This window comes from Cryptotermes secundus, unplaced genomic scaffold, assembly GCF_002891405.2.
Source record: "Cryptotermes secundus unplaced genomic scaffold, Csec_1.0 scaffold23, whole genome shotgun sequence".
Taxonomy (NCBI): Eukaryota; Metazoa; Arthropoda; class Insecta; order Blattodea; family Kalotermitidae; genus Cryptotermes; species Cryptotermes secundus.
Genome location: NW_019732377.1, coordinates 70,724 through 98,513, shown reverse-complemented (window position 1 = coordinate 98,513; position 27,790 = coordinate 70,724). Strand labels below are relative to the sequence as shown.

Genomic DNA, 27,790 nt, shown 5'->3' with positions numbered 1-27,790 from the left:
TTTCATTTCTACGGTTATTTTTATTCTCTTATGGCTGTCTTTTTGCGGCCTTTTCTTCGGGGACATTTTTTCAAGGATTATTAAACTTTGCACAAAAAAAATCACAAATAATATGTCTGAACACAAGTTTGGAGAAATGTGTGATCACAAGCGACACTAAGATGCTAGCGGCACGAGTGCTAAACACAGACTGATGTAGCAAGCGCACAATCCGGGACTTCCCCTCTTGTCACTCGTTATGCGAGTCATTTTTTGACAATTTTTTTCGTTATGCGTATTACTCGTTATGAGAGGTGCTCGTTAAGCGAGGCTCCACTGTATATATATATATATATATATATATATATGCACACAACGTTTCAAAAGAGCCAGCTGCCTCCAAATTCGGAATAGAGCATGGAGACTCTAGGATTCATCGAAATATCGGTAAATATTGTGACATATCAACGCATTATCGGACAACGTGCACCCCTTCTTCATTCGGCGGAAGTCCGAAATGGACACTAATCTTCCAGAACATGGCGGACACCAGGAGGAATCCCCACCAGTTACTGAAAGGAAGGTAGCTCTATAGTTCCCTGTATGGGATGTACACAGAGGCGCTACACGACTTGACAGTCCTCAAAGCGAGCGCTGCCAAAGGGGAAACAGCCAAGCCCACCATTACTTCGCCTCGATCTTCTTCGCCCCACTGAAATAAATTGAAATGGACGAAGACCACGTAGACGAGAAGGACGACACGACCGAGCTTCGGCAACATCAGTTGCCTTCGAGATAGCCAGGCAGGTGCGCCACATCCCTGTGCAATAACCTCTCAAGTAAACTGATGCAACTACAAAGGAAACTTTGAGTTCCGTAACATCAGAAATGGGACCAGAGTTGTTACGAAAGACATGGCCGGGTTTTCAGCCATCCGCTTTCACTTCTAGAGCAGTAACCTCCCACTCTTCACCTCCTATCGCAAATCCTAGAAACCTATTATGGGCTGTGATACGGCATCTTCTAGGCTGACCTCCTGCAGAGGATATCTCAGATGGACTGGGGGACCTTGGCTTTCATGTTATTAGCGCCAGAAGAATGTCTACCATCCGTCGCTCACCAGCAGAAGGAACAACAGTAAATGTTCCACTATATTCAAACTGATGAGCCGTTGTCATATTGCAGTCAGGGCAGAAGCGTACAAAGCCCAGACTGGTCTCACACAGCGTTACAGCTGCCAACAATTCGGCCATGTCCGGGCTAACTGCAAGCAACCTCCTCGTTGTATGTGGTGTGGGGGCAGTCACCTGTAAAAGGAGTGCCCGAAAAGGGCAATACATTATCGACACTGACGTGCTGCAACTGCAAGCTGTTGGACGAAGGAGAACTTCATCCCTCCAACTATTGAGGTTTTTTTTATTGCTAGTGGGATGGGACTAAGTCCCTTGTACTGCGGCCACTTTTGGCCTATTGTACCAGCCCGAGATGATAGATGAGGGTGATTGTGGAGCAATTAGTGGAATGAAGATTGGCAGGGGAAACCGAAGTACTCGGAAGAAACTTGCCTCAGCGCCACTTTGTCCACGACAAATCCCACTTGACCAGACCGGGGGTCGAACACGGGCCGCAGCGGTGGGAAGCCAGCAACTAACCGCTTGAGCTATGGCGCGGCTCAACTATCGAGATTGCTGGCACTCCAGTGTCGAGATGGGAAAGAGAAAGTCGCAGAACGGGAAGTTTGTTCTCTTCCAGCCACACCACTCCAGGACTACACTTTGCTGCGGCGCTAAGCAGGAACACGAAGCAACAGCAGCAGTCTCAGCAGCCCTAATTTTCACAGGCCTGCTCCTCCACAGTGGGAGAAATGAGTGTCCCTCTTCACCTGAAGCAAAATCAACAAATACCTAATCAGTCTCATAAAGCAAACAGTTCGTCTCTGAACGACATGTTGACAGTAGTCGCAACGACATTTCAATACATCATGACAGAGCTCAATGGGGCCGAGTCAGAAGAAGACAGAATACTGTCCATCGCAAAAAATTATATTAAGTCTCAAAGAAAATTGGCCTCTAGATGACATATGCGGTAAATATGACTGCGCTGGCGAGGGCCACAACAGTTGTAAACGACAGACTCGTCCTCTCGTCAGAGAGGGCGCCTTACGTTAACAAACCCGAAACTGTCTGAGAGTAATTCAAATCTGGCCTTGGGCTCCAGATGGGTGCTTCATACCAAGATAGACTGGCCGATTCATTGTCGTTGCCAGCCAGCGAATACCATTGGACACGGAAATCGAGGACACTACACCACTGGAAGCCGCTACCCAGCAGCGCAAAGAAGCCCATGTCTGAGATCACTATTTTGCGTGTGATAGTGTTTTATAAAGTGTAGGTACGAGTTGTTTAAATGTTCAATTAATCCGATCAAGAATACAAACCTCATCTATAGTCCCACTCTATCTAGTGATAGTGTAATAGACAGTCACCTTCACATGATGCAAATAGGGGTGTTGAAGAACTGGCCACTGAAAATTATAACACTCCTAATCATACTAGATTTATTTGGAACATGTCAGGGCCATATAAAATATGCCTAAAATTTACAGCGAATAATTTGGTTTCATCATGCAGATTATTTCTCCTGGTCACGCATTTATGACTTCATATTCCGTTGAAGAAAATACCTTGATAATAATTACATAGTTTATCCAGATATCTTGCTAAGTAACTCGCGGTATTGGATTTTCTTGAGCAGCTACTCAACAGGTCAGAAATTTCTCCTCCTTATAGAAGCACTTTACACTGAAACTCATGGTTAGATCATTTCCTCGGCCAGTTGAATCCAATCTACACTTCGAACCCTATTTCTTTAAGGTCCTTACTAATATTACCCATACGCCTACGCCTGGATTTCACAGGTTGTTTCATCCCTTAAAGTTTTCCGACAGAAACGTTGTATTCAGCTCTCCTTGTCTTTACGCTTGGTATGTATTCACTGACGTCATCATTCTGTAATTAATCACCCGAACAATATTGCAGGAAGAACATTTAATTACAGTGTTCCCTGTCGCGAAATGTTTATGTCATTTGTGCTTCATGTCACTTAGTTTAAAATATGTCTTCTATTTTATACTCACAAATAATAATTTAATATTTAAATATGCTACCTCACTTCAGAATAAAAGGTCGGGTTTCTCTGTCGTATTCTGCAAAGATGTTGTATTTGTATATATTTTCTTTCTGAAGTATTTAAGTACCGCACACGACAATGAAAGGTTCCGAACTGAATGATAGTCACAATAAAATCAGCTCTTAAATTCAATTGGAACAGCGTTCCTCGCCAGTAATTTCGTTTTAAAATCGTGTGTCTTACAACATTCGTACTATATTAAACGGCTCTAATGGTGTTTGCACCATAAAATCTCTCATTACCTTGCTGATGTTGTTGGTGGGGGTGTTGAAACGGGTCTAGACGGTGTTGTTTTCACTGCCATGATGTTCATGGAAAATTTCATTAAAACCATTCTGTTATTTAATCAGGTCTCTAATATTGTGTCGAGGAGTATATTACGTTCCCTTGGAAACCTACAGTTCTTTTTTTTTTTTCAGTAATGTACGTATATACATATTTACTGCTTGAGATGTTGAATATTTTAATTCTTGTAGAAAGAACAGGCCCAAAGCTTGGCCTGTAATATTGACGACCCTGATGTTGACTTCCTTATTTATTGCATCTCGTAGATAGGATCAAATGGCAATGTTTCGGTTTCTATTCTAGAAATGCCCGTTTCGAGTCCCGGTCGGGACACCAACTGTACTGAATGAGGAGTATCGTGGATTTGTTCAATCATTTCAAATATATGCATTGTTAGTACTTCACATTAGGCGACCGCCGCTTCCCCTCTAATTCATTATTCACTACCCATCGCTGCTTTAGGCGCTTTGCCTAAGTTACCGATTGTGTCGCTACGTAAGACCTAATTAAATGAATGCTGTACTTATTTCCATTTCTGTGCACATTGCTGCCAATATATTAGAACTTTGGCCTAATGCACTCTAAACCTAAAATATTTTTCTTTAAATTATCTAACTGAAATTGTTTCGAGTAAGTATTCTACGGAGTCAAATGGGATAGACCATATTATTTAGCTTACTAGAACCGGAAAGACAGAGACCAGTTGGAATACGTAGGCTTAGATTGGGATAATATTAAAATGGATCTTTCAGAAACAGGACGTGACGATATTGATTGTGTTAATCTGTCTCAGGTTAGGGACTTAGGACGAGGTAATGAACTTTCGGGATCTGTAACAAGTTAGGAATTTCTGAACTAGATGAGACACTGCTAGCTTCTCCAAGTACACTGTATTCCATGGAAATTTCATTTTAAGTAAAAATACTCTAGTGCAGCCCTGTCCAACGCGGCGCCCGTGGTAATTTTTCTGGCGCCCTCCGTAACCACATATAATTCTGTCGATTTTTAATATTAATTCAAATTGTAAGACAAGAGACATTTTTGAACGTCTGAGTACTGTTAAATATTTTCGAAAAATATTATTATTAGTATTATTATTATTAGTAGTAGTAGTAGTAGTAGTAGTAATAGTGTGTGGTGGCGCCCGCACCTCCATGCCCGAGTACATGAGAATGTTGGACAGAACTGCTCTAGTGGGAAACACCTTGAAGTGTAAAGTGAAGTTAGATATTTCTTGTTTCATCCTTCACTCCTTTTCTTCCTTTCCAGTTTCCATTTCAAACCATTTTCCGGTTTCTTCTCTTGCCTTCTTTAAAACAGCCAATTAAATAAAAATATTATTCCTCAGGTAAGACTGTTTTGAAATTACCAGCTCTGAGAATACGGGAGAACAATTATTCTTATGTGGGAAAGATATTAGATATATACACACATACAAACACAACAAGCAAACAGATTCGTAAGCCGTATAAGTAACAAACTACTAACTAACTAAATGATTCCTTTCAGCTTAGTCCTTCTTTAGAAGCAGCCAGTAACTGAGCTGCTCAAGATTTTCCTAGCATTTTATTGAACCCGAAAGTTCAATACCTTTAACTACTGATCCTCATCCTGAGCCAGATGAATCCATTACATAAACCCCAGCTTATTTCTCTAAGATCCATCTTAATATTATCCTTCCATTTACGTTTTCCGAGGTCCTGCGTAACATTTTGTAAGAGACTGTTTCTGTTGTAATGTGGAGTCGTCAGCCCCGTACCAAGCCCACCCCTTGTTGGTCTCATTTGATACCTGACTTGACCGCTTGGAGCGCTGGCCTCAGGCAGTTGCGAGCTGCGAGTCACGTTTCTGACCCATTCCTCTGGCATCAGTGAACAGAGTTGCGGCTCTCCCGTTCATGTAACCGCCACGTACTAAGTCGGATGAACTTAATGCAAAATTAAATTCATAACTCTTTATTAATTTAGTGCTTTTACAGATTTCCGGCGTCAGTAATACAGATGTGGTGTTCAGATGGAAATTTAAATGAAAGCAAATAAAATTAAACTTTCTGCCCAGTGTAATTTTTCTGTTCATCTAAGATAGCCTGTGTTCGGTAAATGGTGAATGGTGTAGTTTCACTGTCGTTCAGTGTACACCTTTTGGTATCCTCAGTCTGTCTAGCATATGAAGACAGTTATGGAACCTTATCAACGTTTACGATTTGAAAAGGCCTGTCCTAATGGTCCATAGGCAAAGGTAAAGCTACCCCTGTAACAGGCCGTGAAGGCCCACAGGGTTGTGGGACGTCGAGTCTCACATTTCCTAGACAATCGGTTCAGAAATGGCGGTAAGGTTGTCAGTCTTACGCACCGGTCGCCCTTTACGCCCCCAGGAAAATAAGTGGTACTCATTTTTGTTAGAAGCTGAGTCGACCTCAAGGTCATAGTGCGGCTGGAAAATTTAGGTCAATTGAAAAATCCAATTACCTCATCGAGAATCGAACCCGCAACCTTACACCTTGTAGCATAGTGCTCCAAATACTACGTTACCACGTGTCCTCCCCCCCCACATGGGCCATGCGTCCATTTTTATATTTAGGCTAATCAAGTTCAGACGTAGTTCCTGAGTTGTAAATCCGTTTCAAAGAAGCGGATAGTGAAAACTAGCGGAAACAGACTGAGAAGACTATTGTGCAGTTATTGTAAATCGTATAAATCATTAGTAGTGTAAAATTATTTATAGTTACGACTAATGAAGGTCCAGTAAACCGATTCACCATTCTAAACCCGCGTCTTAAGCTGATAACCCACTTACGCGACTAGTTGCGAGTGGCTAGCCGCAGCAATGGGTTATCAGCCTAAACTGCAATTGAATAATTGGCCTCGAGCAACTCGGCAGCCGCGTCGCGTTAGTGGGTTATGCACCATATACATTAATACAACCAACGGACGCGCGCGGCAAAGAGCAGCTAGCCGCTCGCGACTAGACGCGTCAGTGGATTTTCAGCCTTAATCACTAATACACGCGACAGTGTGTGTGGCATCGCGCACTGCCAACGGCGTCACCCAGACGTAGACTCATGTATCTGACCCAAGTTATTTGTTGCTTACGGCCATATAACCGAAGGATACGTGAAGATTAGTAATAACGCCCGAGAATGTGGCTTTAATTCTGTTCGTGTGTTGTCACATCTTATGATTGTGGGAGATGTTGCATTCATCTTCAGGGTTGAAGTCTGCGACTAAGACGGAGGTAGGCTCTGTCTTTGAAATAACGGAGTCGTCTCCCACCGTCTCCAAGGACGTCGTAAATGTCAATAACTGACCACTGTGAAATACTAATAACTGCAACTCATATAGGCCTATTTGTCTACGAGCTGGTACGTTCTAAGAAAATCCTATTAATTTGTACAATTTTAAGGTATATTAACACACGAAAGTTTATCACAGCGGCCACGCGGTTTAAGGTATGAACTGTCTTCGCTCACTCGAACACTGGGATCGTGGTTTAGAATCCCGCTCAAGGCATGAATGTCTATGTATGTTTATTCTGTGTTTATANAAATGTTAGGAGGTTCCGTTAAGTGGCAAGTTCAACATTGAAATTTTACATCAATCCTCGTAGTATCGTTGATGAATGGAAGTTAAAATTAAAAATTAGGATAACTTGTAATGGGAGTTATATCAAGTTTAAAGAACGCCTGTAAATTTTTAAAAATGATTATAGGGTGTCACCAGCTCAGATACAAGGACAAGATTTCTGAAGTCTCTCTCCTTTTAACGTAAGGAGAATGATTCCAGCTCTTACTTTAAAAAGTTAGCATAAAAGTTTAAAACTTTCCCACCGGCTCGAATAAATGAACAGAATGGTGATAAGTCCCTTCCTACATGCTCGCAGCGAGTAGAGTGTTATACACTGTGCTGTTTCAGCTGCAGAGGTTACATTGTGTCGAACGAACTGGCAAGACGATCATGCGCTGAATAGGTGAGGATTCAAAAAGGGGAGGTCTAATCTCTTTGAGCGTATTATGCCTGTAATCGTTACCCTCGTATTATCCTTCATCTCCTTCTTGGCTTCCAGATAATTCCCCCACCAGAATTCTGTACACAAATCTCGTTCTCTTATCCGAGTTCAGTGCCCTACGAGTGGGGGTGAAACTTATTCCTTTCCCCAAAGGAAGAACGTGGATCAATGTGTTTGAGAACAGAGTGTTGAGTAGAAAGTCTCTTCTACCTTGTAGAGAATATGTAACAGAAGAATGGAGTAACTTACACAATAAAGAGCTTAATAATTATCACTCTACATGAAATATCACTTTTTTTTTTTCAATGGCTCTTCCAACCTATTCAGGGCCCAGGCCTCTTCAGTTCCGTAATCATTTTTTACAGACGGTAGAACTCTTTGGACTAGTGATCAGCCTGTCACAAGGCTTCTGCCTAAACACAGGACAACACAAACACAGAGTAAACGCATACCCACCCCAAACATCCATGCCTTAATTTAGATTCGAACACGCGATTACATCCTCCGAGCGGGCGAATGGGGTTCATGCCTTAGACCGTGCGGCTACTGTGTTCGGCTGCGTGAAATATCACTAGACTGAAGAAAGCAGTCTTCTGGGATGCGTTGTCGTGTAGAAGTTGTATTAACCGACGTTTCGGATGAACGTATCGCCTCCGTCTTCAGGGTAGAAGAAAAAAGAAGAAAATCATCGAGCGAGGAACCAGTTTGAGCAGGTGTTAACAGACTAACATTAGTTAGAATAACTGATTAGTTTGTTAGCACCTACTCACGCTGGTTCCTAGCTCGCGGATTTTCTTCTTTTTCTTCCACCCTGAAGATTGAGGCAATACGTTCATCCGAAATGTCGGTTACCACAATAGCTACACGGCGCCGCATCCCAGAAGACTGCTTTCTTCATAGTCACCGCCGAGAAAACCTCAAATCTTACATATCTAGACTGATCAAATAAAGGAAGGGTCAATGAACAGGATATGATACAAGCATGGCGATCGGCGAAATGCACATGTAATATCTTATTTAAAAATAGGTCAAGGGAATGGACCAGTCGATAGAGCTAGACGATGAATAATCTCCAGAAACATAATAAAGTAAATTAAAAAGTAAAGCTATCCCTGTGACAGGCCGTGAAGGCCCATAGGGTTGTGAGACGTTGAGGGTCCCACATTATCTAGACAGTCGGCTCAAAGATGGCGGTAAGGTTCTCACCTTACGCACCGGCAGGTCGCACTTCACCCCCCAGGAAGATTCCTGGTGCTCATTTCTGTTAGAGGCTGAGTCGACCCCATTTGTACTAATGTATCATCATCAGAGACTTTTAGATTATATGGATTCATCTGGCTGAAGTTATGGGTCTGACGGCAGACTCTTGTTAACAAGTAGTGAATGAACTTTCTAGTTCCACAAATATCGTATAATTTCTTATACACCTGAGCGACTAATGGCTTCTCAACGTGTAACTTTTTCCATGAAGTGGATTTTTTGGTTAGCTATGAATGTCTCATGATGATTACTTTGATTGTCAAGAATTCTGCCTTTGGGAATACACGGCGTTATATTAAAGAATTGCCGGTCACAATGACTGAGCTGTCTAATGCATGAACTGTCTTTGATCCTTCGAATGCTGAAATCGTGGGTTCGAATCACACTCAAGGCATGGATGTTTGTTGGGTGTCTGCATTTATTCTGTGTTTAGATAGGGACCTTGCGACGGGCAGGTCTCTCGTCCAAGAAGTTCCACCGTCTATGAAAAATGATTACGGGACTGAGTGGGAGGCCTGGACTCCGAATGGGCCGGAAGAACCATTGTGGGACAAAAAATCCCAAAAGTTAAATCCCTTCGTAATCACGGCTATGAGAACACTAAGTCATATATTTTTATCATTTGCCAATTTAATCACTAATGCATTTAAGCTGAGAAATCTTACAGATGAGGTGGAAGTAGAATCGCCATGAATTATGATAATTACGATAAAATATAATAAAGTCACTTGATAATCCAGTCTGATATTCGATGTACTATCAGAGGCTACAGAGTTAGATTTAAGTCGCATCTGGGCTCTTTAATGACAGGAGATTTCTCTGTTCCCATTAACCGTTTGTCATTTATTGTATAATTAATCATTATTTGTCCAGTACAAGAGCAAATATACGTTGTAAAACGTACTTAACTCATGGTCTGCGTTCACAGTGAAACCTGTCGAGATACAGCGTCACAGCATGTCAGCCAGTCTCTAAAAGTTCGATTCTAAGAGCAGAAGCTGGATGTCCTACTATGGCTGTACTATCAAATTGTTTTGTGATTCCTAACTGCACTCTTCTCCGTAGGTCTCTGTTCTCTTACCGAACATGCGTAGTATACTCACTCGAAAATGTTACAAGCAGAAATCTTGATTCCTCAATAAAGAATGAAGCTTGCTCGTTAATTTTAACTTAAGTTTTTCTATCCTCAATTCTATTTCTCATTGAGAAGATGGAAAGAGCTTTTATGAATTCTGTATTCATTAAAATGCTATCCCTGGAGACTGAATACATTATTATATTCGATAAAACCAAATGTGGAAAATATATGATACATATCTAATTTAACGAGTTATCCACTTAAAAATTATTACCAACTTACCTATTACCTTTACACAGCACCAGATTGCGGTGCTTCTTCATGTTGCGCAGGATGTAGGTATTTTTATAAGCAGATGCGTGTTAGAGGAAATTTAAATAGAAATATACCTCTCCCCGTATACACAATGCTGATTCCATTTTCGTTATAGACGGGAGTAGAATGGAGGAAAAGGGTATAGAAGTGAATAAATAAGTGAAGACGAAAAAGAAACTCCGTGGCCTGTAGTACGCCAGCGAATTATACCGACCGAGCGATCGCCAATTGTCGGCGAAGTTAGTGCCAACTTTAGCGGATAGAGCGTTTCGCGTGGTCGGCGTAACAGATCCTCACGGCCGTTAATCTTGGTTTTTTAGATCAGAGCCGTTATTTGATTGAAATAGTTCCTCAGTTATCCTCACGAGGCTGAGTGGACCCCGTTCCAGACCCACTACTTCTCAGAAAATCTGGTAGGGCCGTGAATCGAACACGGAACCTCTGGATCTGTAGCTATGAACTCTGACCACTAGAATACAGAGAAGTGAGTAAATTGAAATTAACTGTATTTCTGTATTTTCACGAGTTGGCTTAACGGAGTGTTTGAAATTTTCAAGCAATCATTACCAGCTACCAAATTCTCACGAATGACATCGAACTCATGACTGCAGTGAACTGCCTCTAACTGTTGGGTTTGGCCCTCTAGAGTCCAGAGCACGCGACACTCCTACAGGCCCTTCCATTCGCATACATAGGACGGGTAGGACAGCACCAACCGCTCTTTCTGTTAGCTTCGAGTATATCCCCAATTTTGTTGTTGGATTTCTGTGTTCCATGTTTCCAAGTTCGACAGGACTTTTTGAATAGCGAGTGAAGTGAAAGTAAAGTTTCTACAAACAGAGAACTTTCCCTTGTTACTTCGTGCGGTTCGAGATTCACGGAGCACTGTTGTGGCTGTGAGTAGTATCGTACATCTTGTGGGATGAGGTACAGAAATGTACACACGTTCCCCCGAAACGTGAGTAAGCTTCTACGAGACTACATGACTTAGCATTCCAGAAGACATTAATCTTCAACCCTTTTTTTATTGCTAGTGGGGTGGGACTAAGTCCCTTGTACTGCGGCCACTTCTGGTTTATTGTACCAGTCCCAGATGATAGGTGAGGGTGATTGTGGAGCAACTGGTGGAATAAAGATTGGCAAGGGAAACTGAAGTACTCGGAGAAAACCTGCCCCAGCGCCACTTTGTCCACCAGAAATACCACTTGACCAGACCCGGGGTCGAACCCGGGCCGCCGCGTTGGGAAGCCAGCGACTAACCGCTTGAGCTATGGCACGGCCCTTTCTTCAACCCTTGTTATTGATTGTACATGGAGGAAATCATATGCTACTCCAATTCACAGGGTTATCAGTAATACGCCTGTATCTCACTTTCCTCAGAAAAATATTCCATGGTCTCAAAGAAAGTGAAACATATGTTCTACTGATTGTCGTATATACGTGGTAGAGTCATTAAGTTCTTGGACTGTGGTTTTATCGCACCATATTACAAGGTATTCACATATACTTACGCAGATCCACATAGGCCCTCAAATAGTTGCCGTTGCCCGCTGTGCAAGTCTGCCAACGTTGATATAGCTGTCGAAAACATTGCCGAAACATATTGGCAGTAAATTCCCGTACGACGCCTTGCGGTCATTCCACGAACTTATTGACTGTGGCAGTATATGTAACACACTAGGCTGCCCGAAACTTAAGAACGGTATTTCATCTCCGTTCTTGTGGGTGAACTGAGAATATTGAGCAGCGGTAACGGTCTAGATTTATATTCGGGACGCACCTGTTTTGAATCTCCGTCGGGAGGTTATTGATGTTTTTCTTCACTCCCTCCAGTTCAATATCGGGGTAGTACCGCAGTAAGACCACGATTGCTTCCTTATAAATCATTTCCCTTTCATCAGCAATCCTCTCATTCTGCGCTATGTAAAGGAGATCTAAAAGTCTGTGACGGTGGTACATTGGTACTAATATTATGTGTCTGGGCATTATCCATCGTCTTGTCTTCATCTTGGTGCTGGCATAGGTGTCCGGAGATAGAGACTAGCTCTATCGATTGGGCCCAAATGAGTAGGTTTTACCTGAAGACGGAGACAGGATTCGGTCTCCGAAATGTTGTGTTATTTTTGGCTTATGCACCCCATCTTGGAGCTGGCATAGGTGTCAGGAGATAGGGACTAGCTCTATCGATTGGGCCAAAATGAGTAGGTTTTACCTGAAGACGGAGACAGAATCCGGTCTCCAAAACGTTGTATTTTGAAAAATAAACAAGACGTTTTTAGATAAAGACAAGACGATGGATAATGTCCAAAAGCTTAATATTTGTACTGCACTATGCAGGCTGTGTAGTCGGTAGTCTGTATAGGCTGTACGTGTATATCATCTTAAAACGTATCACAAATAAATTGTGTTAGGAGATTGTTTCAATATAACTACTTTGATACATTTATTATTGTGGCATGACGTCTCAAAGCAGAAATATGACCATCTGCTGTGCAGGGCTTCTCTGAGCACGTTCCCGTGGCAACGCGGAATAGACGGCTGCTGGACAAAGCATTACCGTGGTAACGGATATGCAGATATCTTTCCTTCTGATTTTCTCACCAATATCTTAAATGCATTCCTCTTTCACCAATTCCTTCTACATACCCTGCCCATCTCATCCTCCTTGATTTGATCATTCTAATTATACTTGGAGAATAATAGAAGCTATGAAGCTCCTCATTATGTAGTTTTCTCTAACTTATCGTCAATATCATATCTCTCCGGTCCAGATATTCTCCTCAGCATCCTGTTTTCAAACACCTTCAGTCTATATTTATCCCATATTGTCAGAGACCAAGTTTGACACCTATAGAGTAGTAAGTAAAGTGAAGGCATCCCTGTAACAGGCCTTGAAGGCCCATAGGGTTGCGAGATGTTGAGGTTCCCACATTTCTTAGACAATAGGCTCATAGATGGAGGTAAGGTTGTCAGCCTTACACGCCAGCCGCCCTTTACCCCCAAGAATATTCCAAGAATATCCCTGGTACTCATTTCTATTAGTTTCTGAGTCGACCCCAGGGCCATAGTGCGCCTGGAGGGATTATGTAAATTGAAAAAATGCAATGACCTCATCGGTATTCGATCCCGCGACCTTCCGGCTTGTAGCATAGTGCCTCAACCAACTACGCTACCGCTTGCCCCCACACCCATACAGAACCACAGGCAAAATTATACGTTTGTACATTCTAATTTTTATGTTTTTAAACAGCAGACGAGAAGAATAAATGTTCTGGACTGCATGGTAACAAGCATTACCCGAGTTCAGTCTCCTCTTAAATTCCTCCTGAATCAGGTTTCGATCTGTTATTGTCGTTCCCAAATATCTGAACTGTGTCACATTTTCAAACCATCTGTTACGTACCTTCATGTCGTGATTTTGCTCTACAACTCGGTGACGAGACAGCAACAAATGCTTAGTTTCCTCCAGGTCTACTTCTAGAACAACCTCCTTACTAGCTTCAAATAAAATTCCAAACAAATATACAGGAAGATTTTTCAATAATCTTTTATTACTTGTATACTTAAAGAATCTTAGTATTAGGACTAGCAGCTTCTCCGTGGAATTTATTCACAGTAGTTTTGGAAAAATGAGGTTTGCAGGAAACTACGGAGCTGCTTGTGTCACGTTACCATTTTTCTTTTTTTCTGATAATACGTCACAGTTCGATACCGTATTCAGTAGGCCTTTTGAGTAGCAGCTTACTGACATTTTGTGCGCCATGTTCTCTCAAAGTATCGGAGTTATATTGGATCCGTTGGCTACATATCCCACGGATGGGGCATTAGGGTCATCGCCTGCAACATTATCAAACTGGTCGTAATATTGGCTCGGTCACTAGTCGGGTGGACCCAAACTGCAGCTGTAACAGTTCTTATAAAAAAGAAGAATGTTGCGTGTTCTACAGAAACAGCTAGCCTTTGTGTTCCTTACTTAACTCTACTTCGAATACTACTGTAAGATATGGATTGGCCGCGCCATAGTTCAAGTGGTTAGTCTCTGGCTTCCCACCGCGGCAGCCGGGGTTCGATCCCGGTTCTGGTCAAGTGGGATTTCTGGTGGACAAAGTGGCGCTGAGGTAGGTTTTCTCCGAGTACTTCGGTTTCCCCCGCCCATCTTCATTCCACCAATTGCTCCACAATCACCCTCACCTATCATCTGGGGCTGGTACAATAGGCCATAAGTGGCGGCAGTACACGGGACTTAGTCCCACCTCACTCGCAATAAAAAAGATATGGATAATTACTTGAAAAAGAAATAATGACAGACAAGTTTCTTATAGATGTTTTCAAAATATTTTTTAAAATGATAAGAATTATCCTCTAGTATGTCAATTTGAACTCTTTGTTATTATGTAAGATTTGAGGCTTTCACGGCAGTGACTATGAAGAAAGCAGAGTCTGCTTCTACCGGTTCTCACGGTCTCTTCGCTTGCTGATTTCTTATATTTTTTCTTCTACCCTGAAGATGGAGTCGATACGTTCCTCCGAAACGTCGGTTAACACCACATATACACGGTGCCAAATCCCAGAATACTGCTTTCTTCTCTTTGTTATTAATTGGTTAAACAGCTCATTTTTTTAAATTATAAGATTTATCCTGTGAGGTGTCAGTCTGAGCTTCTTGCTATTGTTTGCTGCTTCGTTAAATTACAAGGTTAATATGTAGAAGTGTAAAGAAACTACATTATTCAGGTAGTTACAACTTAATCAAATGTAAAGAGGGAGAATAATGCACGCATATACAACTATTCATTTTGACCAGGTGGGTTCTTATAATTTCTTAATTCTGTCAGTTAATTCTGAACTTGACCAGGAAAGTGGGTCTGACTTTTAGAAGCCATGGAACAGTATAATGATTGTAATAATATATAAGTAATACCTTGTTTAAATTATATACTCGTATTATACAATCTATTTTATAATATAAATTAGCCTGAATAGTGTGAGCCCCGGCGGAGGCAAGAATTTTCACTTTTCCATGTCGTCCAGGCCAGTTCTGGGACCCACCCAGCCTCCTGTCCAATGAGTACCAGGAGTTCTTTCACCGGTAGTAGAGCGGCCGTGACGTGAAACTGACCACACACCTCTATCTAGTGCCGAGGTAAAGAAAATGTGGATCTATATATCCACTCCCCCGCACTTCTTCATGGCGTAGTGCTTAATTAGTTAAGCGCAGGGATAACTTTACCTTTTTTTTCCTCGGCGCTACAGCCTTAGTGGGCCTAGCCCTACCTCCACGAAACTCTCCGTTCACTTCGGTTTTTCTAGATCTTAGACAACTGGTAGGACTCCTTGGGCGGGTGATCAGCTCATCGCAAGGCCTCTACCTGTACACAAACACAGAAAACATACACAAACATCCATGCCCTGAGTGGGATTCGAACCCACGATCCCGGCTTCCGAGCGAGCGAAGACAGCCTTAGACCGCTCGGCTACCGTGACCGGCCAAATAACTCGAAGAGCTGTATCGATACACCGATAGTGCTCTGTGAAATGGATATATAGATATGGGAATGGGACAGATTTACAGGCAGCACTGCGGGATAGAGATGTGTCACCTTAACAGAGGGACCGGCCAACTTTACCTTTTACCTTTCGTAATATGATCAAGTATTATTTCAGTAATATTTATTTTAAGAACGACAAAGACAAATAATTTATATTTCGCTAATTTTAAGCGCTTATTACTCTTTAGACTATCCTCTCTGTGTAACAGAATGAGAATCTTGCCATTCGGGCAGCATATGATTTATAAGTGGGCGGGGTTCTCATGTGCAGCAAAATCTCAAGCCTGCTGTTTCGAGATGTGGGCGGTTCCTTACGCCCCGTATCTTATACATTACATGCCACCTCATGCATAATGAACACTAGCACACGTGTGCGTGTAGGATGTTTCCGAATGGGAGATGTAAATATCAAGGGAGTAAGTACACACCGCTGCCCCATCAGAACAATCCCGATGTACTCATTTGTTTCCGTAATGACTGTCCCTGTGTGCTCTCTGTACGTGACTCGTGCTCCAGGGATTGATAGACTCCTAACGATCACAGTTAACTGCTTAGAGTCTCCATCACCTACGGAAAATACGAAGCAGGGGGCTCAAAATTAGATGCAAATTTGGTTCGTTTGGCCAAGGTAATTAATATTAAAGTGATCAAGAATTGGGTAACTCTGCTGCTACTCGTCAGAATGTAGTCTAAGGCGACCCATACACATACGAGTCTGGCTCGCGAGTCCGACTCGGCTCGGGTTCCAATGAGCCAAAGTCGTCCGTGTGTGGGTCGCCACGCTCATACGTGTGTGGTGAAATTAATCCGAGCCCGGCTCCTCNGGGCGGGGGGGGGGGGAGCCAGTCTCGTACGTGTATGGGCCGCCTAACTCTTGCGAACATGGGTTTATGAGAAATGAAAAATAACTGCAGGGAAGAATTGAATAATTTATGTAATATTTCCCAATATGAAATACTGATAATATATGACTCTCAAAATGTGTGTAACAAAAAGGATGTATTACACAGAATTTAGGTTGTTATGTAAGATTTGAGGTTTCCGCCGTGGTGACTATTAAGAATGTCGTCTTCTGGGTTTTGGCATCTGACATTAAGGGAGGAACATAGACTATAGGTGTCTGAGAACAGGGTTTGAGAATATTTGGATCGTAGAGAGATGAACTGATGGGAAGTTGGAGAAAACTGCATAATGAGGAGCTTCATAACTTATGGTCTTCTCCAAATGCAATTAGAATGATCAAGTCAAGGAGAATAAGATAGACAGGACACATAGCAAGAATGGGTGAGAAGAGGAATGCATAGAATATACGTATCTTTTCACGTTATAATATTGGTGGGAAAACCAGACGAGCAGGGACCACTAAGATGTAGATAGATGGGTAATATTAAAATGCATGTTAGGGAGATAAGATGGAGTGATATTGACTGGATCGCTCCGGTTCAGATTAGGGATCAGTGAAGGGCTGTTTTGAACACGGTAATGAACCTTCGGGTTCCATAAACTGTTGGGAAGTAATTAAGTAGCTGCTTCTGAAGAAGGGCTCAGCTCCATGAAGTCAGTCAGATAGTACATTGAAACTGGTAACGCTTTGGCCTCATATATCAACATCGGCATTCCTTTCATGACAATATTTATTGAGCACTTTGTACCTTCGAAAGGTGTTACATTTTCTGTATCCATTGATAGTCCCGGATGATCGTGTATAATATATCCTTTCCTTTCCTTTCCTTTCCATGTATTCGTCTCCGTCTTCCGCGCAAACTTACATTAGAATTTTTAAAATTCAAAATTTAATTTTTAATTATTAAAACTCATAATTTATTTACTTTAGTTGTCCTGTTATCATAACAGCTTTCGGCCTACGAGGCCATCATCAGGTGCGTTACAAATTTTTGGTAAAACTGCTGCACTTTTCACAGCGCCACAACGCTTTAATCCAGTTTTATAATTCAATTCCAAATTCTGAAGTATAATTTCTTTTCCTTGGGCAGTTTATGTTGGTGGTTGGTGTATCTATTTTTTTTCCTTGGCACTACAGCCCCAGTGGGCCTAGGCCTACCTCCATGAGCTTCTCCGTTCACTTCGGCTTTTTCTAGATCATACACGTTCGGTATGACTCCTTGGGCGGGTGATCAGCTCGTCGCACGGCCTCTACCTGTACACAAACACAGAAAAACGCACACACACAAAGTAAACATCCATGCCCTGAGTGTGATTCGAAACCACGATCCCGGTTTCCAAACGAGCGAAGACAGTACATGTCTTAGACCGCTCGGCTACCGTGACCGGCTGGTGTATCTATAATATGTAGCAATTAGTTATGTTAATGTTTACGTATGGAATAAATTGATGTTTCCAACGCAGTTGAATGCGTCTTTGCTTCTTTTGTCTGCTGTGCGTATTTTGCTCTGTTGGGTCATGCGTATTTATAAGCATTCTCTATGTTGGTTCTGTTTATTATATGGTGGATACGAATTCGGTGCTGCTATCTAGTGTTTAATTTATGTAATGATTCAAACATCGGTTTATACGTGTATATATAAATATTTGTATCTTTCAAGTGAAGGTTGTAACCCGATATTTGAAACATTCCATTTAAGAAACACTAGATAGCAGGACACAGGACCAAACCCACCATATATAAAACAGAACCAATCATATACAGTAGAACGCTCATAACTACACAAGACAGAACAGAATAAAATACGAATAGCAAACAAAAAAGTAGGTACGCATTCAACTGCACTGAAAAAAACGAATATATTCAATGCATAAATAGTTACATAATTCATTATTACTTGTTACAGATACACCAACCACCAGCACAAATTGCCCACAAAAGGGAAATTATACTTCAAAATTTGTAATTGAATTGTAAAACTGGAAAAAGTTTTACGACGCTTTAGAAAGTGCAGCAGTTTCACCAAAATAATTTTATAGCCCTCGAGCATGGCCGTGTGGGCACAATCATATTGTGATAATAGGACAATATAAAGCGAATAAGTTAAAATTGTTAAAAAATAAAAATGAAATTTTGAATTTAAAAGTTCTAATACAATGGTATAGGCTGCACGAAAGACGGAAACGAATAAGTGGAAAGAATTCAGTGCAACAACGTGCTGAAGTACAATATTTTGCTTACCTTGCCCTAGGAGCTCAAATTATTTCAAGTTTTACCTGTCATCTATTCAAAATATATACACAAGTATGTAACACTGGAAGTTAAACCACTTCTTTTTATTTACTAACCTACAATTATAGTCCGCGCCATAGCTCAAGCGGTTAGTCGCTGTCTTCCCACCGCGGCGGCCCCGGGTTCGATCCCGTGTCTGGTCAAGTGGGATTTGTGGTGGACAAAGTGACACTAGGGCAGGTTTTCTCCGAGTACTTCGGTTTCCCCTGCCCATCCTCATTCAACCAATTGATCCACAATCACCCTCACCTATCATCTGGGGCTGGTACAATAGGCCAGAAGTGGCCGCAGTACAAGGGACTTAGTCGCACCCCACTAGCAAAAAAAAAACATCCTACAACTAATTCCTGTGTTTTATGTTTCAGGAATGTTCCAGACAGACGGTCAGAAGCTGCCGGGCACGATGTGCGACCATCAGTTTATCAGCAGTAACTACTCGCTCACGCATGGCCGGTTTTATTCTCCACGATACCCATCAAGCTACCCCAAGAACATCAAGTGTGCCTACAGGTTTCGCGGGAGGTCAGCCACATTCAATACTGTTTACTTACCTCCGTTACACTGTTTTCAAAATATACATATCACATATATGCTAACAATTTCGGAAAGATATTCTAAAAGGTTCTCATGATGGTGTGTGGCACTTAGATCACTGTGACTCTGGACTTCGTCCATAGTCCGGTATAAGTAAGTAAAGGTATCCCTGTAACATGCCGTGAAGGCCCATAGGGTTGTGAGATGTTGAGGTTCCCACATTTTCTAGGCAGTCGGCTCACAGATGGTGGTGAGTTTGTCAGTCTTACGTGCCGACCGTCCTTTACCCCCAGAAATATTCCTGGCACTCATTTCTGTTAGAGGAAGTCTGAGTCGACCATGGGACCATAGTGCGCTGGAAGGATTAGGTAAATTGAAAAAACAAATCCACCTCATCGAAATTCAATCCCGTGACCTTCCGGCTTGTACCATAGTGCCTCAACAAACTACTCTACCGCGTGCCCCCCCCCCCCATTGTCCGGTATTCTAAAAGAAAACAAGAACGCAAAATTTCTGAAACTGTACCTGTTTCCTTTCTCATGTGAGGGGATTGGAGATATTTACTCCATTGGGTCCCCTGCTAACCTTAGTCACTGGGAGGTTTTGGGTTTAATACTTTCTACCGGATCTAACAGAATAGGTTTCGCCCACTCTCTCATCTGAGAAAAGAAAAGAAATCCAGTTTCCTAAACGTTGTGTTCTTTAACGTACTGTAGAATAATGGACGATGGACAAAGTCCAAAGACCCCTACAATCTCGAAATTCGGGACTATATCCGGTAAGTTAAGGACGCGGTGTCAAATGCAGTATTGTGTGCCTTCAAGGTGAGAAGGTAATACATTTAGTATCATCATCATCATCATCATCATCATCATCAGTAATCTGTCAAGACGACAGGTCCACAGTCTCTTCCAAAACAATTCCTCCACTTAATGCGATCTAGAGCTTTCTCCTTCAAATGACAGTATCCTCTTCTGTCCCCAAGTTCATGCAGCATCTTCTTACGTCTTCTTCCTCGTCTTCTTGTCACTTCTATCCGTCCATCTATCTTTCCTTCGATAACTTCTTTTAGAAGGCAGTTTCTGTGTAAAACATGACCAATCCAATTAGCCTTCCGTCTTCTTATTTCGTGTATGATATTCCTCTGCTCACTGACTCTAATTAACACTTCTTCATTTCTCACATAATCGGTCCAACTGATCTTCTCCATCCTTCTCCAACACCACATTTCGAAACTTTCCAGATGTTTCTGATCTACTGCCCTAAGTGTCCATGTTTCAGCCCCATACAGAGCTATGCTCCAAATGTAGCATTTCACTAGTTTCTTCCTCAAATTTAAGTCCAATTTGCTGGTAAAAAGATTCTTCTTCTTGCTAAATGCAGCTTTTGCCATGGCAATCCTGGATTTAATTTCACTAGTACACCTTCCATCATCTGTTAACAAGCTACCCAAATATTTAAAACATTTCACATTCTCCACATTATACATTTAGTATACTGGGAATGTTTAGGGAGGATATTGTCGTAGCTACATTTCAAGTTGCCTACCCGAAATTCGTCTCAAATAACTGGGGAAACCAAGAGAATTTCAAGGCAAGGAAATCAGTTCCTCACAAGATTTCAGAAATATAATTCTGTACTATTAGACATGAACAGTGTCAACTGAATGTGTTGCGAACTTGGTTGAGTATCCACCAGAGATATCTGATTAAGTTTGGGTGGTGGAGGCTGTAGTAAAGCAGCACCCGTAAGTTGGTTCAGTTCTTTAGTTGCAGTACGCCAGCATTTCATCTGCGTTCACTGGTTACATTATCAGCTATTCCTGAGACATTTTATAACTTGCAACACAGCACCAAAATCCTTTCCATCCTTCATCTCGCACACGACGCAAAGGAAGGAAGCAGAAATCGAAATGTATTAGCTCCGAAATACAAAATTCAAGTATCACTACTATATCTACCTTCTCTACTAGCAATGTGAGAAAGTACAGTGAACAACACAATGACAGTAAACTGATTCGCCTTTCATACTTTTTCCAAAACTGAATGTAGAAATTTTGAAAGTGGTTGAGTTTTATTGGCCATCATCCAGAAGCTATCCATTTCATGAAAGAAACACGTAGATATATATTTTCGGCAGATTTTTCAATGTCTACAATAATTATTTAAAGAAATTTAAAAATATTTAACAGTAACACTTAGTGACCTTTCTTACTGTAAATATACATATAACACTAGTTTTAGAGGATTATTAACGCCGTCCAATGTGACTGATAAATGTTGTGGTTTTTAATCTTTCATCCTTAACATATTTCGGTCGGATCGACCATCTTCAGAAGGACATAGCCATTACTTAGGGAAAATGCTATTACAATGCCTTGTGCTATTGTAATATCATAGATATAAAATATTATATTATTTAACAATTACTAAGATGTGCATGAATTTGTTAAAATATTTGTAGATTAGTATAATTATCCTATTTACATAGTAATGTTTAAAAAACTTTTTGTTAGGATCTAGAAGCAGTTTGGTTCGTGTCTTTATACTTCTTCTCTTTAAAGGAAGTTGAGTGTATGTCACGTGGTGGTTCCGATCTATCAAGAAGAGGACTCTTTATTGTCGTTGTCCAGTTGTTCAGGTCACGCCATGCTGTTATAGTAATAATATTGTAGCACTTGCGAAATTTCGGGTACTGACTTTATTTCCATATGATTAAGGACAAGTTAGCCGGTCACAGTAGCCGCGCTGTCTAAGACTTTAACTGTCTTGTCTCTCTCGAACGCTGGGAACGTGGGTTCAAATTCCACTCAAGGCATGAATATTTGGTGTGTGTACGCGTTTTTTTTTTGTGTTTAGATAGCGGACTTGCGACGGGCTGATCAATCGCCCAAGGAGTCCTACCGTCTGTGTAAAATGATTACGGAAATGGATAAGAGGCCTGGGCCCTGAATTGGGTGGAAGAGCCATTGAGAAAAAAAGAGAGACAAGTTAGAACAAAATTCAACACGCAAATATCGTCTGATGTAGTGTGAATCATGTGAATACCAGGAACACCTATGCTCCGTTTCGAGACCAGACGTTTCCTCTTCTCATGTGTGGAGGGTGGAATTATTATTTATAATAAACATGTCTGTCATCCCTTGACACTTGAAACAAGCCATCTGAATAATTTTACATTAATCTGCAACAAGAGTTAAAGCACTCAACAATTCCTTTCGGCAGAATATCTCGGAACTAAACAATACAGTGACTCAATGTTATCAGGAAAGAGAAATTATACAAGAAACCGTATAATGCGCTACGGTACTTATGCTGAATTAGAAACTCAGTAATCTGAAACCTCTAAACAAGCCAAGGCCGAAATCTCGTCATATTACAGGGACTGGCTTATTTATCAACCACAAAGTGACTTTCAATGTTTCGAATGAAATGATAACATATAACGCTGTGCCACGCGAAAACAATATTTGAATTATTGTGTGTTGTTTTTCAGTTACAGAAAACTTGATCATTACAGCAAAATATAATTCGAAATTTTTACTTACGTCGTGATATTAATAAAATTTCTAGAAATATTATTAAATATATGAAAGCGTAACCAAACTTCTTGGTCCCCACATACACAGTCCGTCTACACAAGGAAACACAAAATAATCAAAATGATGGCGAAGGATTTGAATAACAAGCAATCGTACTAACATAAAACTGTAAGCGGCCTCCGTAGTCTAGAGGTAACGTTCCCACCTCATGACTCGTGGTACGTGGGTTCAAATACCCGGCGGAGGTCGTCGAATTTTTAAGGGCGGAAAAATTCAGGGAACAAGCCCTCCTGGAGGGACTTTAAGCCGTGTGTCCCGTGTCGTAGCTCTACGGCACGTAAAAGAACCTCATATCTCCAAAGGAGGTCACTGAGCCAAATTCCAGGACGTTTCCCGCCCAACAGTAGTCTCTAAGGTCTCTGATAGATGGGGGAAGCATTATAGATACCACCAAGCAAGTGGAGCCGAACTCGTTTGCTCGGCAGGACTGATGGTACGCACCATTATCGGTAGGGTATAGAGACTGGTAGAATATCATAGAGGGAAGCACAATGGACCAATACTGGTCTAAGTGCATGGGGAAACCCACCCTCTCTAATAACTAACTAACTAACATAAAACTGTCACGTAGCCTCAGTGTGTCTACTTCAATAACAAGACTTTTCGTTTTTCTCGTTTTGTTGGTAGATACCATGGTTGGAATCCCGAGTTCATTAGCATGCCCACGGCTATTGTTGTCTGCTCTGATATTTGACAACAAATATACAGCAAGAAGAAGCATTCATCTCTAAACCGAACATTGATTTTCTGTGTTCTACAAAACTCACTCGTCTAGGTACTATTTCACATTACAATTCAGAGATTTAGATGCGTAATGGATCCCCTAAGCCATGGACGGAAATTGGTCCCTGGGTTGCAGTTATCGCTATATTGGAAAGACTGCGTGAAGGAGATAGCCTTCCCAGTTGGATCTACATAATGGAAATACTACGCGAAAGGGTGAGGTAATCTCGAGGGGTGGTTCGTAATACTCGCAGTTCTTTACGAAATGTTAGAAAATATTACTTTGTGACTTGATACACTTCTTTCACTATTACGGAGAGCGTCGTCAAACAACAGACTTGAAAGCCTTGAGGGTCCGATTGGTGCTGTGGGTGAAATAACTCGAAGAGCTGTATCGATACACCGATAGTGCTCTGTGAAATGGATATATAGATATGGGAATGGGACAGATTTACAGGCAGCACTGCGCGATAGAGATGTGTCACCTTAGCANTAGATTACACATGTACGCTACACCTGAGGACTGATAGCTAGGGTTCCAGGGAGGGAAGGCTGTCTTGGCTCTACCTAGCCGCTATCTCGGTCAACGACTAGTCTCTCGCTCCGTCTGCATCAGACTGTCTACATTCTTTGTTTTAATAACACACCAGTCGTAAGGAATATTTCAGAGCAGGGCTCTCTTAGTTTGCTTGCTTATGTCTGGCCTCTTTTTTGTGTGGGCTTCTCTCCCTGTACCCTATGTTACGTGCTTTTTAGCAGCCACAGCTGCGTGAGACGGAGGTCACGCGTCTGACCCCCTTGGTTATCTCGACTGCATACTTTCGTCCTCCTGTGTCGCTACCATTTCTGTTACATTTCTATTAAAATTAAATGCTAATGAAATAACATATTAAGAGTAAATGCAAATGAAGTAACATAGCGTATACAATACCTTTACCAAATGAAACAGTTCTTATACAACAATAACGCATATACAACAAGCTGTGTTTAGATGTATGCGTTTTCCCCAGTAATTAGAATTATGAAGTTGACGCTGGTATAGAAGAATTGCGGTTCTAAAGAAAAATGGAAATGATTTTCTGATACCATTAGCCTACTTCCCGTATTTTGAAAAAGTAAAAATAGGCTTATGAAATGACCTTGCTGTCTGTGTTGTAATCGCACAACGTAAGGAGTAATTGAAAAAAGAAATGTAATAAAGATATATCGGCAAGTCATAAGAGACAAAACGCCATTAGCACTTAGTAAAGTTTGCAAAATTAATGAGTATAATTGGCATTTGATAACCAACAATGATAAATTGCTTCTTGGGAACGTATTGAAATATTACAGCGGTAAAGTCTTTGATCGCAGGTGCCCAGAATAAGAGTTCTAGAGTTATCAGTTAAAATACGAAACATCCGTAGCTCAGACGCCAGACAGTGTGTAGAAAAAAATGAGCTATCCATGGCCTGATGAACACGTGATACTCAAATGGCAGAGTAAGTAGTTGATTAATCAATGTAGACACCAAAGACAACATTAGATTCAAATTAGAATTCGTCACAATGCAATGAGAGGGTTAATTTTTACAAACAGAAGTATTTTAAAATTTGGTAGCGTTATAACTCATGGCTTATAAAAACACTGCGGTATCGTTCTTCATAGAGGAAAGATCAATAAATTCAGTGAAACACCCAGACACACGTGTTTAAAATAAGTACACTCAAACTACTTAGGTGTAATCCTTATGTAGGGAGAGGATGGGAAGATTTTATTCAGTAAACACTCTGGTGCAAGTTTTGAAGTGAACACACATAAAATTATTTGTAAATACTGTAGCGTGTTGGGTGTGTCACGCTACAAATAAATTCACGTCGTTGTCCGATATAGCGAATTTATTTCTTTCACTCGCTTACACACACTTTACAGACATTTACACTTGCAGTGTTACAATCACTGCTCACAATATCTCGGCGACACTGGACTGTCTTCTAGGATGGCCCGATCACGACTGGCTTCTTAGCTGGCTCGATGAAGACTGAAGACTTCTCGTCGAAACTGGGCTTTTATAACCTTGGCCGCTGTTAGGCAACGAACCCTTTGTTATAACCATGGAGACTCCTGTTAGAACTACAATGGAGCAATTGTTGTCTCCTCTGTAACGGTCTATTCTAGCGTTTCCATAGCAGTGACTCTTCTGGATTGCAAACACGTTACAATATCATATGCCTACAGTATCTCATGATTACCAAACATTTTCTTGCTTCAATAATCTATCTATCTATCTATCTATCTATCTATCTACCTATCTATCTATCTATCTATCGATCTATCTATCTATCTATCTATCTATCAACTGGCTCCACTCGGCACGGCGGCCACTGATTGGCGTAGTGCGGCCTGCTCGGGTGATTATGATAATGGAGAATTTGGTGGAATTAAGATTGGTACGGGAAACCGAAGTTCTCGGAGAAAACCCGCCCCAGCGTCACGTTGTCCACCACAAATCCCACATGACCAGACCCGGGATCGAATCCGGGCTGCCGCTGAGGGAAGCCAGCGACTAACCGCTTGAACTATGACGCGGCCATCTATCTATCTACTTACCTACCTACCTACATACCTACGTACCTCACTGCTGACTGTGATCTGCTGCTTTCATATAGACTATTTTTCTCTTGTGAATTCGGACAATATTTGGATATGTGAAGTACGGTTAATTATACGTACGTACTGTGAAATATAAATTACTTAATAAATAATTGGAACATTTTCTCCAAAGCAGTGACCTAGCGAATGTCCAAATAAACGAGTCCGGTAAAATCGTGACCAAGTGTTCTGATGCGAAAGCCAAACGTTGTCATTTAACAGACCTTTACACTTATCCAGTTACTGAATCGATGCACTGCGCAAAGCTCTATACAGTACAGATACCTCATCAAGTCTCTCATTATCTGTATATTACGACGGCACCTTAATTAATATTCATGTTTGCTTAAATTGAAATTTCAATAAAGAGCGTGAGTGATATTTGATTAAATTCCATTCGTGTACGCATCCTATTATTAGTAATCGTTTTTAACAAGAAAATAACACATTGTATCTTAAAATTGCATTTTGAGAAGAGTTTGATCGTCTTTTTCAAAGTTCTTTAAAAGCTGACAATGTGAATTTGTTCCTGTACTTAATTAATTAGGTTATTAATAGGGCCCGGATTTTTTGAAAATGCATATGCGCATATGCAAATGCACATTTTGAGAGTTTTTGGTCGTTATTGCATATTTTAAACGTAAGAGCATATTTCTGCATATATGTTTGGAATTAGGGATAATTTCAATGTTCTTTAACAAAATCGGTTTTGCCTGTTTTTGACATCCCTTGCCAGTTGCTATTCTCAACTCTCTGAGTAACGGCACTTTTAACACTTACAAAACAAGCAGGTAGCTTGGCTATTTCGAAAGGGAGGGGGTGGGATTTTCCTGCATTCCATTGACCACCACAGCAGACAGTAGCATCAGAGGGTTGGTGTTGAGAGAAGTCTCTTCAGTTAATGTCTTACTCTTTACTTTAATAGTCTGCATCAAAAAAGTGTTCGTGTACTGAAAATGCTTAAAGAAAAGTGCAGCAGTAGATATTTAAAAATCCGGTGGATGTCGGGTAATAGTGACTATTCAACAGACGGCGTCGTCGTGTACTGTCAAGTTTGCGCAAAGGAAGTAAAATGTGAAAAGAAATTTCAACTTGAACAAAACTCAAGAACGACTGCACATATTGCGGCAAAGAAGGGGAAGAAGAACAGCACACCACAACAACTACTTCTTACACAGGTCAACCCCAAATCCTCTGTTAATACATTTTCAGCCGATCTTTGTAACGCTTTAGTATGCAGCAACATTCCTTGGAATAAATTAAGCAATCCAGTTCTGCGATCATTTCTGGAGAAATATTGTGTAAGTAAAAAAATCCCAGATGAATGAGCTCTTAGAACAAATTATCTATCTTTGCTGTATGAATCTACTCTGTAGTCAATCCGTTCTGACATCGGAGGGAACTGTGTCTGGATATCGGTGGATGAGACAACCGATTTATGTGGC

The 27,790-nt window shown here is 41.2% G+C and overlaps 1 protein-coding gene across 1 annotated transcript in view; it reads left to right on the top strand.

Annotated features, from left to right (window-relative positions):
- The window catches only part of LOC111867557 (cubilin-like), a gene marked incomplete at its 3' end in the record, with an annotated part of 638,701 nt that overhangs the window by 601,922 nt on the left and 8,989 nt on the right, over positions 1 to 27,790 (top strand). Inside the window, exon 5 of the mRNA XM_023857538.1 lies at positions 19,222 to 19,378. Within this exon, the coding sequence (XP_023713306.1) occupies positions 19,222 to 19,378 (157 nt within the window). The remainder of the gene's footprint in view (positions 1 to 19,221; positions 19,379 to 27,790) is intronic.